This window comes from Rana temporaria, chromosome 1 (genome assembly GCF_905171775.1).
Source record: "Rana temporaria chromosome 1, aRanTem1.1, whole genome shotgun sequence".
Classification (NCBI taxonomy): Eukaryota; Metazoa; Chordata; class Amphibia; order Anura; family Ranidae; genus Rana; species Rana temporaria.
Genome location: NC_053489.1, coordinates 628818857 through 628834932, shown reverse-complemented (window position 1 = coordinate 628834932; position 16076 = coordinate 628818857). Strand labels below are relative to the sequence as shown.

General features: G+C 44.3%; 1 protein-coding gene across 2 annotated transcripts in view; it reads left to right on the top strand.

Annotated features, from left to right (window-relative positions):
- Positions 1-16076, top strand: part of SORCS2 (sortilin related VPS10 domain containing receptor 2) — a 1216738-nt gene that overhangs the window by 1002150 nt on the left and 198512 nt on the right. For both annotated transcript variants that reach the window (XM_040335380.1, XM_040335381.1), the window contains exon 9: positions 3899-4078. In XM_040335380.1, coding sequence (XP_040191314.1) covers positions 3899-4078 — 180 coding nt within the window. The remainder of the gene's footprint in view (positions 1-3898; positions 4079-16076) is intronic.

Genomic DNA, 16076 nt, shown 5'->3' with positions numbered 1-16076 from the left:
GACATGTCACCGGGCAGAGCAGTGTGCCGGCACAGCTGCGGGGGCTTCGATCTAAGGTGAGTATTTCATAATGAGCTAGTCTTGCAGGTTGTTTTTTTTTGTCTTACAAAAGATTCCCCAGTCCCTTCTCTGCACACACACTAAACAAGTTGAAGCCAAACTTCAGCTAACACTTTTTTAATTAATTGTTGCAGTTTTTTTCCTTTTGGGATAAAAAGTTTACATAAATAAATAAAAGCTGATTATTGTAAGCACCTCTAGTTTGTCTCGACCCTCTAACTACTAGATCTGTAGGGTAGCTTGTTCTGTAGAAAAATAACAGACTTGCTGTCAGGCTCACCAGGTGCAAATAAAAGAAAGAAAGCATAAAAAAGAAAATAATGCAGCCACCACATCTAAGTATTGGTAAGCTGCAATACAATTATGTTTGGCTTAATACCGCTTTAGCAGATATATATTAAAAAAAAATAAAAAAATAATGTTATTATTAATTAAATATAATTAAACAAGTGTAAGTACATGAATTTGGCTTGATTACAGCCACTTGTAATCTTCTATACAAGAACACTTACACTGAGAAAGGCAGGAAAGCACTTAGGACCAATGAGATGCCCTGCTTTCACATGTGCTCGTAAAGAATATGCTAGTAAGAGAAGACAAGGATGAGCTTATTAGTCTCCTTCAATATGAACGCCATGATAGCCTTTCTTGTGATCACTGGAAGTTAAGGGAATCCATGGTTACAGCATACATATTTTTATTTTTTAACATCAGTATTGTACTAACAATACAAACAATAGATACAAGATATTACCAAAAATATTGGGATACCTGCCTTTACACGCACATGAACTTTAAAGGGGTGTTCCAGACAATTTTTATGTTTATTAAAAGTCATCAGCTACAAAAAGTGTAGCTGCTGGCTTTTAATAAACATACACTTACCTGTTCCAGCGCCGCGCCGCCCGGAGCTTCGCTCCTCTCCCCCCTTCTCTGCTGTCGCCTCCATTGTAACTGTGGGCAGGGAGAGGCCGCCGTAGGCAATATGTCGTATCGCCTAAGCGGTCCCTGGGCGGAAGGTGGAAGTAGGACAGGAAGTCCCATTCCTACTGAAGCCCCCATTCCCCCCCCAAAAAAAAATTGCATGTCAAATATGGCATGTAAGGGGGTGAGGAGTGGATTAAGCGGAAGTTCCACTTTTGGGTTGAACTCCGCTTTAATGGCATCCCAGTCTTAGTCCATAGGGTTCAGCTATAACAGCTTCAACTCTTCTAAGAAGGCTGTCCACAAGGTTTAGGAACAGGGCTGGTGCAAGGATTTTAGGCGAAACCTCATTTTGCTGCCCCCATTGGCTCCACCCCTGACCTCACCCCCTTTGCCCTGCCCGTGTATACCCCACCTTTTTAATGAAGCACCCTTCGCCGCCGCTCCGTTTGCACATACTGTAGTGTCAGAGGCGCAGCGGTGGCTGCATATTGATGCTGAGACTTAGTTGCTTGCTGAAGAGAGTAGGAACACCAGTGGCCGGGCGCCCTAGACAGCAGCGTGCCCTAAACGGCTGCCTAGTTTGCCTAGTGGTAGCACTGGCCCTGTTTAGGAGTGTGTATATGGGAATGTTTGACCATTTTTTCAGAAGCGCATTTGTAAGGTCAGGCTTACAGGATGTTGGTCGAGAAGGTCTGGCTCGCAGTCTCTGCTCTACATCATCCCAAAGGTGTTCTATCGGTTTGAGGTCAGGACTCTGTGCAGGCCAGTCAAGTTCCCCCACCCCAAACTTACTCATCCATGTTTATGGACCTTGCTTTGTGCACTGGTCCAAATAATTTGGTGGAGGGGGGGGGGGGGTTACAGCGAGGGGTTGGGCTTAGCCCCTTAGTTCCAGTGAAGGGAACTCTTAAGGCTTCAGCATACCAAGACATTTTGGATATTTCAGGCTCCCAACTTTGTGGGAACAGTTTGGGGATGACCCCTTTCTGTTCCAACATGCCTGCACATCAATGCACAAAGCAAGGTCCATTATGACAAGGATGAGCAAGGTTCTCTCTCTCCCTCTCTCTCTCTCTCTCCCTCTCTCTCTCTCTCTCTCTCTCTCTCTCTCTCTCTCTCTCTCTCCCTGTCTCTCTCATGTGCAAAAAGAAAGCGTTAAAAAAAAAAAAATTAAGAAATTAACAAATTTGAAATACTTTTTTTTTTTATTTAAGCAGTGTATAAAATAAAAGTCCTATATAAACTTTTTTTTTAAATTGTAAAATTGTATCAGGTTACCGTCAAGGTAACCAAGTCACACTAAAGCTGGTAGATTTGGTCAGTAGGTTTCCTGTGTAACAGAGCTACCGTATGTAAATATTAGGACTGTGTGGCCACAAATAGACAAATCAGTTCCCATATATGTATTTCAATAGTATTATTATCTCTTTTTATTTTTTGTGCCCCACTGAGGAGACTTTCTATGACTTCTAGAGTAGACTACTCTGGGTTTAGTGGAAGCATCTTTTAATATAAAGCTAGTGTTAACAATCCAGTAAATAGACACAATTTAGGCTGATGTTAAGTTCTTTGCTCTAGTATAGGGTGACCAGACATCCCCAGTTTCAGGGGACAATCCTCGGATTAAGGACACTGTCCCCGGACCAAGTCTGTCCCCGGTTTTGTCCCCGGATTCTGGAATTACACTTCCCCGCTCCGCCGCTCCTACTAGCTAATTTTTTCCATTATCTGTTCCCCTTTCTGATGATCATGTATTGGTCGGAGCGGAAGGAATATTTCTTACGTTTTGGGCGCATGCCCATTCATCTCCACTCGCATGTCCTTCTACCTTGGCTCAAGTCCCGGCCAGCCGCCTGCCTGCTTATCTCCTTGCCTTCCCTGGTGGAGTGATTTTCCTCTGCTCCCCACCCAGTAGTAGCCGGGGCACGGAGAGTAATGCCGCGTACACACAATCATTTTTCAGCATGAAAAAAAACGTTGTTTTTCAGCATGTCTAAAAAATTACGTTTTCCCAACTTCATCATTAAAACGATGTTGCCTACACATCATCGTTTTTGAAAAATGATCTAGCAAAGCGCGGTGACGTACAACATGTACGACGGCACTTTAAAGGGGAAGTTCCATTCGCCTTTGGGCTGCTTTAGCTGATTCCGTGCTAGTAAAAGATGATTCACGCTTTTTTGTCTGTTACAGCGTGATGAATGTGCTTACTCCATTATGAACGGTAGTTTTACCAGAACGAGCGCTCTCGTCTCATAACTTGCTTCTGAGCATGAGCAGGTTTTTTTCGTCGTTTTAGCCCACACACGATCATTTTAAATGACGTTTTTGAAAAACTACGTTTTTTCCATGCTGAAAAATGGTTGTGTGTATCCGGCATAAGACTTGGCAGGATGTGAGGCGGGCAGTGGCGGCGACGGGCAGAGTTGCTGATTCCCGCCATTGCTAGTAAAAAAATAACATGTCCCTGGATTTAATTTAAAAAATCTGGTCACCTTACTCTAGTAGGCCTTGATAAAAGTTCCATGTGTCAAACCCTGCTTGAATGTCTTCCACTGAGTCAGCATGCTGTCTACACTGCTCATCAGAGGGTTGGATATTATCAGAAATCAGTCCCAATTACTTCCTAGTCTGTTGGAGAGATTCTTGCACTGGTAGACTTGTGGAAAAGGCATGTATAACTTTTTATTAAAACAAAGCTGACCGCAATGCCATCCATTGGACCGGGATGGTAAGTTGATATCTTTTAAGTAGATGCCACAGAAGAAGCAATGGTGTACTCTTCAATGGTAAACACCTTTATTATGATTAAACAGGAACCAAAGTAGAAATTCGTTTTTTGTCTGTCCCAGTTTTTATCCTTCCTCCTTTTTTACCAGATGATCAATTTTTTTTTTTTTTTTTTTTGCAGGATTTACAGATTATCAGCACAGATGAGAACCAGGTATTCATTGCTGTCCAGGAATGGTATCAGATGGACACGTATAACTTGTACCAGTCGGATCCTCAAGGAGTCTACTACTCTATTGTCCTAGAGAACGTGAGAAGCACAAAACAACCAGAGGAGAACGTCCTGATCGACATTCTGGAGGTGAGACAAAAAAAACATCTCTCCTAATCATGTTGGGTTACAATGAAATTATCTCATAGATCTGAAAAATAAATAGTACAGTCTGAAAAAAGCAGAACTGTATATAGAATTGCTGTCATATATACAGTGCAGTTAAAATGACATATCCTTTCTAGCATGCCTGGTGCCATCAGGACTATATTATTAGTTCACCAGGATTAGCAACATTTGGCCATGCAGTAAAATATAGGCGAGTGTGTCTTTCATGACGGGGCTACTTATTTTTCTCTGCTCTGCCTTGTAGAAAAAAGGTACCAGCATTGTTTTATGTTAATACCTTAGTATGAAAATGATAAAATGTGTAAGATGTGTGGGACAAAAATAATTGCCCTTTCCCTGTGCATAACTAGTTGTACCACCATTAACTGTTGCAACTTTAGGCTTAGTGTTGGCCAGAGGCCCCCTGTCATGTTACTGTATCTCAGGGGTGCCTAGCCAGTGGCCGGGTGCCACATGTGGCCCACGGAGCCCTCTGATGTGGCCCGCGACCTCCTGCTCTTGGATGGCAAGCCCAGATCGCAGGTTGCCATCCCACAGAACATCAGTGTTGTAAATGGAGCCAGCAGTAGAGGAAGCAACTGGCTGCGTTGCAGAGCCGCATAAGCTGATGCTTCCTGTATAGCGCTGCTCCTGTCACAGGCAGAGTGATACCAAATGCGCTCTGTCTGGGACAGCAACAACCGGTGATATCTAAATGGAAGATTGTTATTAAAGGTACGTTTATTACTAAATTCACAGTGTATATTTGGGCATATCTTTTCTGTAGAGGTTACTGGGCTGCTTTCAAACTGATCTGTAGGGTAAGCTGCACTGTGCCATAGGCTTCTGTTACTACCTGCGGGTTTGGTGCGCTTTCAGAAAGTGCACTACACCTGAAGGATATAATAGAGGTCTATGGCAAAGTGCAGCAGCACTGCTTTGCACCCACGGTGTGGGTAAACCACAGTGCATCATTGTGAAAGCAGCCTTAGGCCCCTTTCACACAACTACGGACCCTCCATTCACGTCTAAGGAGCAGCAGTAGGGTGACCACATTTCCAAACTGCCATTCAGGGACACCCCCCTTTCTTATTTGTGACCCCATAGATTTCACTGGTTCATCCTGGGACCTGTAGTTCTTCACTGGTTGGGGGGGTCACATATTCAACTCTGAGGGGTTCATGGTGGGACCTGTAGTCCTTCACTTTTGGGGGTCACATCCCCCAAAAGTGAAGGACTACAAGTCCCAGCATGGACTCCTAATATCTAAAGATGTGACCCCCCCCCAATTTGAAGGACTACAACACCCAGCATGAACCCCTGAGATCTAAGGGTGTGATCCCATAGATTTCACAGGTTTATGCTGGGACCTGTAGTTCTTCACTATTTCGGGGGTGGGGGGGTCACATCTTCAGCTCTGAGGGGTTCATGCTGGGACCTGTTGTCCTTAACTTTGGGGAGGTCACATCCCCCCAAAGTAAAGGACTAGCAGTCCCAACATGAACCCCTGAGATCTAAGGGTGTGACCCCATAGATTTCACAGGTTCATGCTGGGACCTGTAGTTCTTCACTAGTTGGGGGGGGGTGTCACATCTTAAGCTCTGAGGGGTTCATGCTGGGACCTGTGTCAGATTCATTCTGGGACATTGTATTGTCCCAGAGTGAAGGTACCCGGGACAGACCTGCAGAATGCGTGACTGTCCCGGGCAATCCGGGACACGTGGTCACCCTAAGCAGCAGATGTAAATGGACTTGTATTCATTTACATCTGACTACCTCCAATCCAATCCGCTAAATTGTATGGGAGGGCCCATAGAGTAGAATGGGCTGTGTCCGCGTCTGCTATGCATATGCATAGTGGACACGGATCTGTCATCTGCTCCCTCAGCTCATTGTGGCTCACGACTGGTTACCAAGTCGCTTAAGTGGCCTTTGCTCTTCAAAAGGTTGGACACCCCTGCTGTATATGGTCTTTGTCCAAGCTTCAGTTCAAGCCACTTCTTTAGTTCTGTTCAGAACTAAAGGAAGTGGCTTGGACAAGCTACGAGACGTCTTCAAGATTACAGAACAAGTTCAGTTGAGGGTGATTATATACTACTAGATGTACCATGACCTGGACAAATAAGAGCCTTTACAGACACACAAAATATTGTAATCAATTTTTGGCAAATGGACTAATTTACAATGACCCTGGAAAATGCTCTATTACTTTTATTTTCAATAAGTCAAAGTTATACTGGAACTCCAGAGTACCCAGTATGAGCAGCAAAGATGTAACCCTTTCTGGAACACTTGCTCATCATAAGTTATCTAAAGTGTGTCAAAAGCCAAATCTTTTGAGTTTAGGACCCCTGTCAGTTTCTTAATGCTGTGCTAATTCTACTATGGATCAGTTTTATAATTAAAGGCTAAGCATGTTACGTGTTACACCCATATGGAAGTATGGACAAGAAAAATGAAGGAGAGTGCAGGAACCTGACATTGCAACCACGATCTGCTGATAGCAGATGCAATGCTTTTCAGGCTCCAATAGGAAACAATTTTATTTTCATGAAAAAAAATGTGCATTTATTATATTTCCCTTAAAGGTGAACCTATCCTTTAAATTTACTTAACTAAATTAATTTGATTGGAGCTGTAATTGGATTGTATATATGTAGATTCTAAACTCAGATCCTCTCCCTGTTCCTGAGAGCTGTCTAGACTTTGGGAAGAGCTGCCAAAATGGAGTGTGCCCAGTGACAAATTTAGTGACCCCTAGAAAATATATGGAGATTTACCCTATTTATTGGTGATGGTAGTTGTCACCAGGAAAAAAAGTAATGGGGAAATTGTGAGATTCTTATTATTAATATACATGATTTTTATAGTGCCAACAATTTGTGCAGTGCTTCACAACATGAGGGCAGTACAGTTAAAATACAATTCAATACAGTAGGAATCAGAGAGTCCTACTTGTTAGAGCTTACAATTTAAAATGGACGCTCAAGTGATACAAAAGATAATAACTGTGGGGGATGAGCTTATGGAGAAAATAAAAGTACAGTTGTTAGGTGGAGGCAGGATAGGCTTCTCTGAAGAGAAGGGTATGACAAACTGCCTGGCACCCTGCCTGGGTGCCCTCGCCAAGATACAGCTTCCTTCACTCTGGAACCAGGAACCAGGTAATATAGCAACTAGACTATACTGGCTTAGGTGCAAACTGGAACTCTTTATTGTAAATCCACACAGAATTCAGAGCACATTATCCTAAACAATGCAAACTTTAAACAGTAATGTCATCAGTACAATTAATGAACAGCTAGCAGCTAACAATAGCCTAATTAAGCAGTGATCTAATCAAACAGTAATCCAATAAATATTATAACTTATATATATATAATATAAGTTATATAATATTATATAACTTACCCAGTAAGTTAATTACCAGCTCGGCCCTTGACAAGCCTTGATTAGTCAGGGAGTGCCCACCCCAGACAGTCCAGCAACAGATCTTATTACCCAGCTTTCTTTTCACATCCATCTTCTCACTGAGTTTCAAGTTGGCAGAGACTATCATGGCTTCCTTGACTGTTAAATATGGTCATAACATGTCATCTTGCATTATATAACAAGACATCTTCCTGAATGCTTGTAGCTCCCTGAAATGCCATGGGCATATAGTCATTAGACAATTAGTTACCCTGTAGTCCCCTCCAAAAGTCCCTTTCCCTATCCTGGTTGGGTCTGTCACAAAGTGTTTTCAGGGATCGCCTAAAAGTGGACAGAGTAGGGGATAGTCGAGCAGATTGGGGTAGGAATTTCAATAGGATAAGAGAGGCTCAGGAGAAGTCCTGGAGGTGAGCATGGTAGGAGCTAACAGAGATAGAGAGCAGGAGTTCTTGCGAGGAATGAAGAGAACATTTTGGTTGGTATTTTCAGACTAGTTTAGTGATATAGCTGGAGGTCGAGTTGTGGATGGCTTTGTAAGTTGTTGTTAGTATTTAGAATTGAAGTAGTTTGTTGAGAAGAAGCCAGTGGAGGGATTGGCAGAGAGAGGTGGCAGACATGAACGGTTGGTAGGATGGATGAGTCTGGCAGCAGCATTCATGATGGACTGAAGGGGGTATAGCTTATGTAAATGTCCAATCCAATGAGGAGGGAGTTTCAGTAGTCAAGGTAAGGCCGGGTACACACGGACAAACATGTATGGTGAAAGCGGTCCGTCGGACCGTTTTCACCATACATGTCTGCCAGAGGGCTTCTGTACGATGGTTGTACACACCATCGTACAGAAGTCCGCGCGTAAACAATACGCGGGGCGTGTCCGCGGTGTCGCCGCGTCGATGACGCGGTGTCGCCGCGACAATGACGCGGCGACGTGGGCGGCCCGCCTTTAAAATGCTTCCACGCATGCGTCGAAGTCATTCGACGCATGCGAGGGACGGCGGGCGCCTGGACATGTACGGTAGGTCTGTACTGACGACCGTACATGTCCGAGCGGGCTGAATTCCAGCGGGCTGTTTTAAAACAAGTCCAGGAATATTTGCCCGCTGGGAAAAGGCCCGGCGGGCAAATGTTTGCTGGAATTCGGCCCGCTCGCGCCCACACACGAGCAAACATGTCTGCTGAAACTGGCCTGCGGGCCAGTTTCAGCAGACATGTTTGCTCGTGAGTATGGGGCCTAAGAGATAACCAAGGAGTGAATTAAAAGCTTTGTGGTGTCATTGGTTAGGAAGGGGCATATCCTAGAGAGGTTGCAGAGGTTTAGACGACAAGCTTTGGACAGTAATTGAATGTGGGGTCGAAAGGAGAGTCCAGGATTACACCTAGCACCCTGGCATGTGGGAATGGGTTGATAGCTGGGCCTATAATAGTGATAAGGGAAAACGTCCAATGGAAAGACCTGCAAAGCCCAAAAGAGGGTATTTCCTCTCACTTTGGAGAGGTTTTCTTTCACTTTATGTTGTGTCCATGGCACAGGGATTTATGTAGGCTGTCACTGATGACAGCCTTCTGAAGATGCTAGTTGCTTGACCTCAAATAAGTATGCAGCAACAAAAGTCATAACTCGTTACTGGCTCAGGATCAGTTTATCATGACAGCCAACTGAGTAGCATTTTCAGATGGAACGTTCAGCTGTCCCAGTGATGTAATCTGTATGCCAGGTCTTTTTTATCATTCAGATGAGCCCCTTTATCCCTGCTAAGTACTGTTACTGTAAAAGGATAAAAATGGCCCTGTGACCTTCGTTTTGACACTGCGTAGCAATGGATAATAACAAGGCGAAATATTAAAAAGAATTAAGCAGCTGTTTGGCCATTTGTAAAAACTCACTCAGCTTGGATTACCGCTTTGCCAAACAACCACATAAAAAAAAACTCCACAATGAAAAAAAGGGATTATAAAGTGCATCTGTGCATGACAAACCTCCTGGAGCCGGAGCCCATATTGATCTTGCAGAATGTGATCCCAGTTATGAGAAGTACTTGTAGTAAAATTAATGATCCGGGAAGAAAAAAAATACCAGTGTGTTGAATTGCTATAGACTAGAGTTTAAGATTAGTTTAGATGAACTTTACAGTCTATTGTTTATGTTACGGGTGACTTTTGTTTACAATGGGCGCCAGTTCATGGCGGGGCGAAGTTGGTTTAATACAGCTGAGGACAAGCAAAGCACAGATGGACAAAGAATATGCTGCATTTGCAGATTACAATATATAATATACTTTGTAAGGCATCCGACCTGATTTACTAAAGGACATACGTGTATGATCACACACAGATACCACATAAACATACAAATCTTATGCTCATGGGATTTCTTTTTGTATTTTGTATTTTGTATTTGATGTGTGCAAACATATGTGAAATTCATCAAAAGGGAGCTTTTCCTTTTTTGGTTGTAAACCCTTGCATATACCCAATGAAGTGACTGGCCTCAGGTGATACACAGACATGAAACAAATCCTCTTGCATAAGTTGTACCTGTTACCTGTTACCCTCTCTCCTCTACATCTGTTCAAAGTTCGTAGCGAAAACATTTTCATTATTATGACACTAAAACTCCTCCCCGCCAATCAGGAAGCATTTCTGAGCTTCCAGAGACAGAGGGCAGGGATCTGATGTCACACACTGCATGGCAGAGAGTTGAGTGTAATCTGAGACCTGAGTGGAAAGAATGGACACACCCCCTCTACACATTCTCATAGAGAAACATGCACAGTTGAGCCAAGGTCAGTCACTTGTTGTGTGCTGCAGGGGCAAGGTCTGGTGTTGGCATTGACTTATCAGAAGTGACTCATGCAGATAGCAGAGGAGTGAAAGAGGACACATAAATCACACTCAGTGCTTTGGACAGAGACAAGTACGCACTATAGGAGGATATGCTCTTTTAATTTTTTATTTCAGAAGCCATAACTCATGTATTAAAGCGGTGTTCCACCCCCAAAAAAAGAGTTAAAAACCAGCAGCTACACATACTGCAGCTTCTGGCTTTTAATAAATGGACACTTACCTTACCTGGAGTCCAGCAATGTCGGCACCCGCAGCTGATGTTTCCATCAACTGTCAGGTGCTCCCGCCGCCATTGCGGGTAAGGGAACCTGGCAGTGTAGCCTTTCGGCTTCACGCCGCAAACTTCTCCCTCCTACTGGCCCTGCACTGCCTCCTGGCGTGGTGGCCATCTGTAAGCCCGGGGGTCCCATAATCTTCTATTGCCCGGGGGCCCCATGAGTTGTCAGTCCGCCCCTGGTTGCCCCAGTAGAGTCATGCATCAAATACATTTATTTGACTGATAATCTGTCTCTTACCAATGAGCCCACACAAGTGACCCGATCCACAATGTGTTAGTATTGCAGCATCCAGTTTACAGAAAGCTGGCATTTCCATTGCTCCTGTTATATATGGCCAAACGAACAGAATACACAGCCTAGCTCCATTCAGGGCACAGATGTTCATAATATACATTAGACTAATTTCTAGCTGTAATCATGATAATTGCTATCAATTTCATCTGGCCATATGGGCACGTGGTATGCATCAGAGGGTGTAATTGAACACAATGACTAATGTATACCAATGTTCTAGTATAGGACTGATAAAAGACACAGTTACAGCATTTTGCGGAAGGTGTAATCACATGATCTACGCAGGGAAACATGAGCTGTGGTATAGTTGTTGAATTACAAATAATGGTAGAGAGGTCTAAATGCAGCAAAAAGGTTGTATTCGCCCTTCTTTGCAAATGCTTCTCAATAGGACCTGCTGCATCCACCTCCATCCACCTCCATCCCCATTGCACCATAGAAGAAAATATACTAACCAGGGTTTAACCACTTCAATACCATGCACCTTCACCCCTTCCTGCCCAGGACAGTTTTGAGCTTTCAGGGTTGTCGTACTTTGAATGACAATTGCGTGGTCGTGCAACACTGTACCCAAACTAAATTGTTATAATTTTCTTCTCACAAATAGAGTCTTCTTTTGGTGGTATTTGATCACCTCTGCGGATTTAATTTTTTGCTAAACAAACTAAAAAACCTGACATTTTTGAAGAAAAAAATGTTATTCCTTTCTGTTATAAAATGTAGCTTTCTCCTTCACTGATGGGCACTGATGCGTTGGCACTGATGAGGCGGCACCGATGGGCACTGATGAGTTGGCACTGATAAGGTGGCACTGATGGACACTGATGAGGAGGCACTGATATGTAGAATTGATGGGCAGTGATAGGCGGCACTGATATGCAGCACTGATGGGCACTGACAGACAGGACTGATGAGCACTGACAGGCGGCACTGATGGGCACTGAGAGGCGGCATTGATGGGCACTGACAGGCAGCACTGATGGGCACTGATTGGCACTGGTAGGCAGCACTAATTGGCACTGATAGGCAGCACTGATTGGCACTGACAGGTGGCATTGATGGACACTAATAGATGACACTGATGGGCAGCACTGATTGGGCAGGCACTTTTGACACATTTTTGGGACCATTGGCATTTATACAGCGATTAGTTCTATAAAAATGTGCTGATTCCTGTGTAAATGACATTGGCAGGGAAGGGGTTAACACTAGGTGGCGATGCAGAGGTTAACTGTGTTTCCTAGTGTGTTCTAACTGTGGGAGGAGGGGACTTGATAGATTGTGGTTCCCAGCTTATAGGAACTCACGATCTGCATCTCCTCTCATTTTACACACACACGTCCCTGTTCTGTCTCTCATGCCAGCGATCGCTTGTGGCCGGCGGTCATCGCGACTGCCGGTTTACAAGCATCTGTACCTCCACAGTGCAGTGGGTGCGTGAGCGTGTCCACTATCCTGCTTAAACAGACCGGCGTACAGCTACAACAGTTCGCGGGATCGTGCCTACCTGCCGCCGTATAATGACGGCGGCAGGTCGGCAAGTGGTTAAATCAGCCCTATTGGGTTGTTGATTTTCTCTTTAGTTAGTAGATAGCGTGATTGTGGGGGAGCTTTTCCCATACATATTTAGTGTGGAAAATGTGTGTTTCCTGCCCAGGATCTGTCCAATATACGATCTTATATATTGTCTTAATGAAAACAAGTGAACAGTAGCGTCCATAGAGGGTGCACTGGAGCAGGGGTGCCGCCTCCCCTATCCATGCATCCGGCTCCCTGATCTACATATCAGTGGCACTGGACCATAGATTCCAATGCAGGGAGGGGTGTTTTTTTGAAGCACCTGATTACAGCCAGAGGCTCTAATAGGCTTCAGAAAAGGGTGGCCTCAGAGCGCAGGGCATTGCGCTCCAACGCCACCCAGTTTTGTGACCATAGTGAATACATTTTCGGTATTATCACACAAAAGTTCCTCCCCGCCCATCAGGAGACAGGTCTGTGAGACCTGTTTCCCAATTGGCCAATTGCCTGTTTCAGTGCTGTGCCACGCCACAGGGGGGGGGGGTGTTGTTTGTTTGCCACCCCCCCAAAAAGAAGAACCTACCACACATATTGAAAGATTCTTATATCTGACTAGGAAGTACGGGCCAGATTCACAGAAGAGATACAACGGCGTATCTCCTGATACACCGTCGTATCTCTTGTCGTAACTATGCGGCTGATTCATAGAATCAGTTCCGCATAGATAGCCCTTAGATCCGACAGGTGTAATTGACTTACACTGTCGGATCTTAGGATGCAATACTTCGGCCGCCGATGGGTGATGTTCGCGTTGTTTTCCAGCGTCGGGTATGCAAATTAGCAGTTACGGCGATCCACAAAGGTTTTCGCGTTTGTTACGTCGGCGCAAGTCTTTTTTTCCTGTCGCAAAGTTAGTCATGTTTTTTCATGCCTTAACTTTACACAGCCCATGTTAGAGTATGGCCGTCATTCCCGCGTCGAATTTGAATTTTTTTCCCCCCGGCGTAAGTACGTTACGCACGTCGCGATTCACAAACACGTCGGGCCGCTGTAATTTCGCGCTAAGCACGTCGGGAAAATTGCGAACGGAGCATGCGCAGAACGTCCGGTGCGGGAGCGCGCCTAATTTAAATGGTACACGCCCCATTTGAATTGGGCGGGCTTGCGCCGGACGGTTTTACGTTACACCGCCGCAAGTTTACAGGTAAGTGTTTTGAGAATCAGGCACTTACGCTGAAAACTTGTGGCGGTGTAACGTAAACACGATACGTTACGCCGCCGGAGTTCTACGAGAATCTGGCCCTACATGTGTGTCTGTTCATGGATACATTTTTGTAAAAAGAAAAAATACAGATTTAGCTATACATACATTTCAAACAAAGCAAAGAGACAAGGGAGGGTTGTGCAAAGAATTTTATGTCTCGTTTTCACTGCTACGATTTCAAGGTTACAGAATTACCTTCTCTGTACAGCACAAAACTGCATAAACAACAGGTCACAACTAATTCGTTGTAATCTAAGATAGATTAACGCTTAGCCATATGCATACATAGCGGCGCACTCTAACGTGAAGTGCAATTTCTCTTGTGTAAGCAGCCGTGTTCGCGGGATGGGTGTTGAAAGAGACTGATGGTGTTGACCAATGTGGTTTTGGAACAGCGTTGTAAATTATCTGTAAAATAAGCATTCTTTCCAGCTTAGGCCGACTCCAGACACATTACTGAATAGCAGAATGTGGAAAATCAACAGTAATTAAATCACATTTCCACTGTGAGAAAGTAAATAGATTTATATTGCCCAAACACTTTAATCCCCTATGTGATTTAAAGCAGTTTTATACCGCCATAGATAAGATAAACTTGCGTCTGATTCATCATTCGCCCCCTTTTATACCTATGACAGCGTACATAAACTAACACGCTTTTTGCATTTTATAGTGAACATTTATGCTGATTTAAACACGTATTTTTCTCAGTGTGTAGAGACTCTGCCATAAGCGGAAGTGTTCCTATTCCAAGTTTAGCGGGCAGCTAGGCAATAGTCAGCCTGTTCTCATTGTTATTCTTATCTGGATTCATTGGGTTTTCTTTTAGGCAAGACTTACATTAGTGCGGTTCGAAGTGCAGCTTTGGCGTGGGCACAACAACCCTGCGTTTTCTTGCAGGTAAAAGATTTCTACACCTTTTTAACCACTTCCCGATGGCCGTACGACTATATACGGCCGCAGGGTGGCTCTACTTCTCTGGGACGCCGTCTTTTTACGGCTGACCCTTTCCTCGTTCCCCGTGCGCGCTCCCGAGCTCGCAGCGGGGAACTTCTGTGCTGGCCGTGTCCCTTGGACACAGCCAATCACAGATCGCCGCGAACGGCCGTTTGGTAGGCGATCTGTGCGGCCAATGAGAGATGATCTCATATGTAAACATATGAGATCATTTCTCATTGCCGGCTCACACAGAGACAGCGTGCTGTCAGGGAGAGAGGAGACCGATCTGTGTCTCTTGTACATAGGGACACAGCATCGGTCACCTCCCCCAGTCACCCCCCTTCCCCCACAGTTAGAACACTATATAGGGTACACATTTAACCCCTTCCTCACCCCCTAGTGTTAACCCCTTCAATGCCAGCCACATTTATACAGTAATTAGTGCATATTTATAGCACTGATCGCAGTATAAAAGTGTCCGATGTGTCCGCCATAATGTCGCAGTCCCAATAAAAATCGCAGATCGCCGCCATTACTAGTAAAAAAAAAAATAATAAAAAAAAATTAATCTGTCCCCTTTTTTTGTAGGCGCTATAACTTTTGCACAAACCAGTCGCTTATTTCGATTTTTTTTTTTTTTTAACAAAAATATGTAGAAGAATACGTATCGGCCTAGACTGAATTTTTTTTATTTTATTTTTTTTTTTAAATGGGCTATTTATTATAGCAACAAGTAAAACTTTTTTTTTCAAAATTGTCGTTCTTTTTTGTTTATAGCGCAAAAAATAAAAACCGCAGAGGTGATCAAATACCACCAAAAGAAAGCTCTACTTGTGGGGAAAAAAGGACGTCAATTTTGTTTGGGAGCCACGTCGCACATCTGCGCAATTGTCAGTTAAAATGACGCAGTGCCGGAAGCTGAAATTTCACCTGGGCAGGAGGGGGGTATATGTGCCCAGTAAGCAAGTGGTTAAACCACAGCCACATGGAAATCGCACAGTGATTTGGGACCAATGCGATTCTATGTGTGGTAAACCGCAACAGGACTCTTCAGTGTGTGGGGGTGCCACCTCTACGTGTTTTTTTTTTAAACAGCATGTTTTGTGTGCAGCTGCATGCAGGGGCATGAATGTCTGATTTACACACATTCCTGCAGCCACAATAATGTGAACCTAGCCTAAGGTTGGGTACACACTAGGGTGACCACATTTCCAAACTACCATTCAGGGACACCCTCTCTTCCCAAAAATCAGCTTGTGCTGTAACGAATCGCAGCACAGTGATTAAACACAAGAGGCGGGATTTATGATTTCTCCAATCACAAGCAGGGGGCGGGGATTGTGCTCCTCCAGGCATTCCCGACCAAGACAAGTACTGTCAGTGAGTAAATCGGTGATGTGGCGGCCTTTTT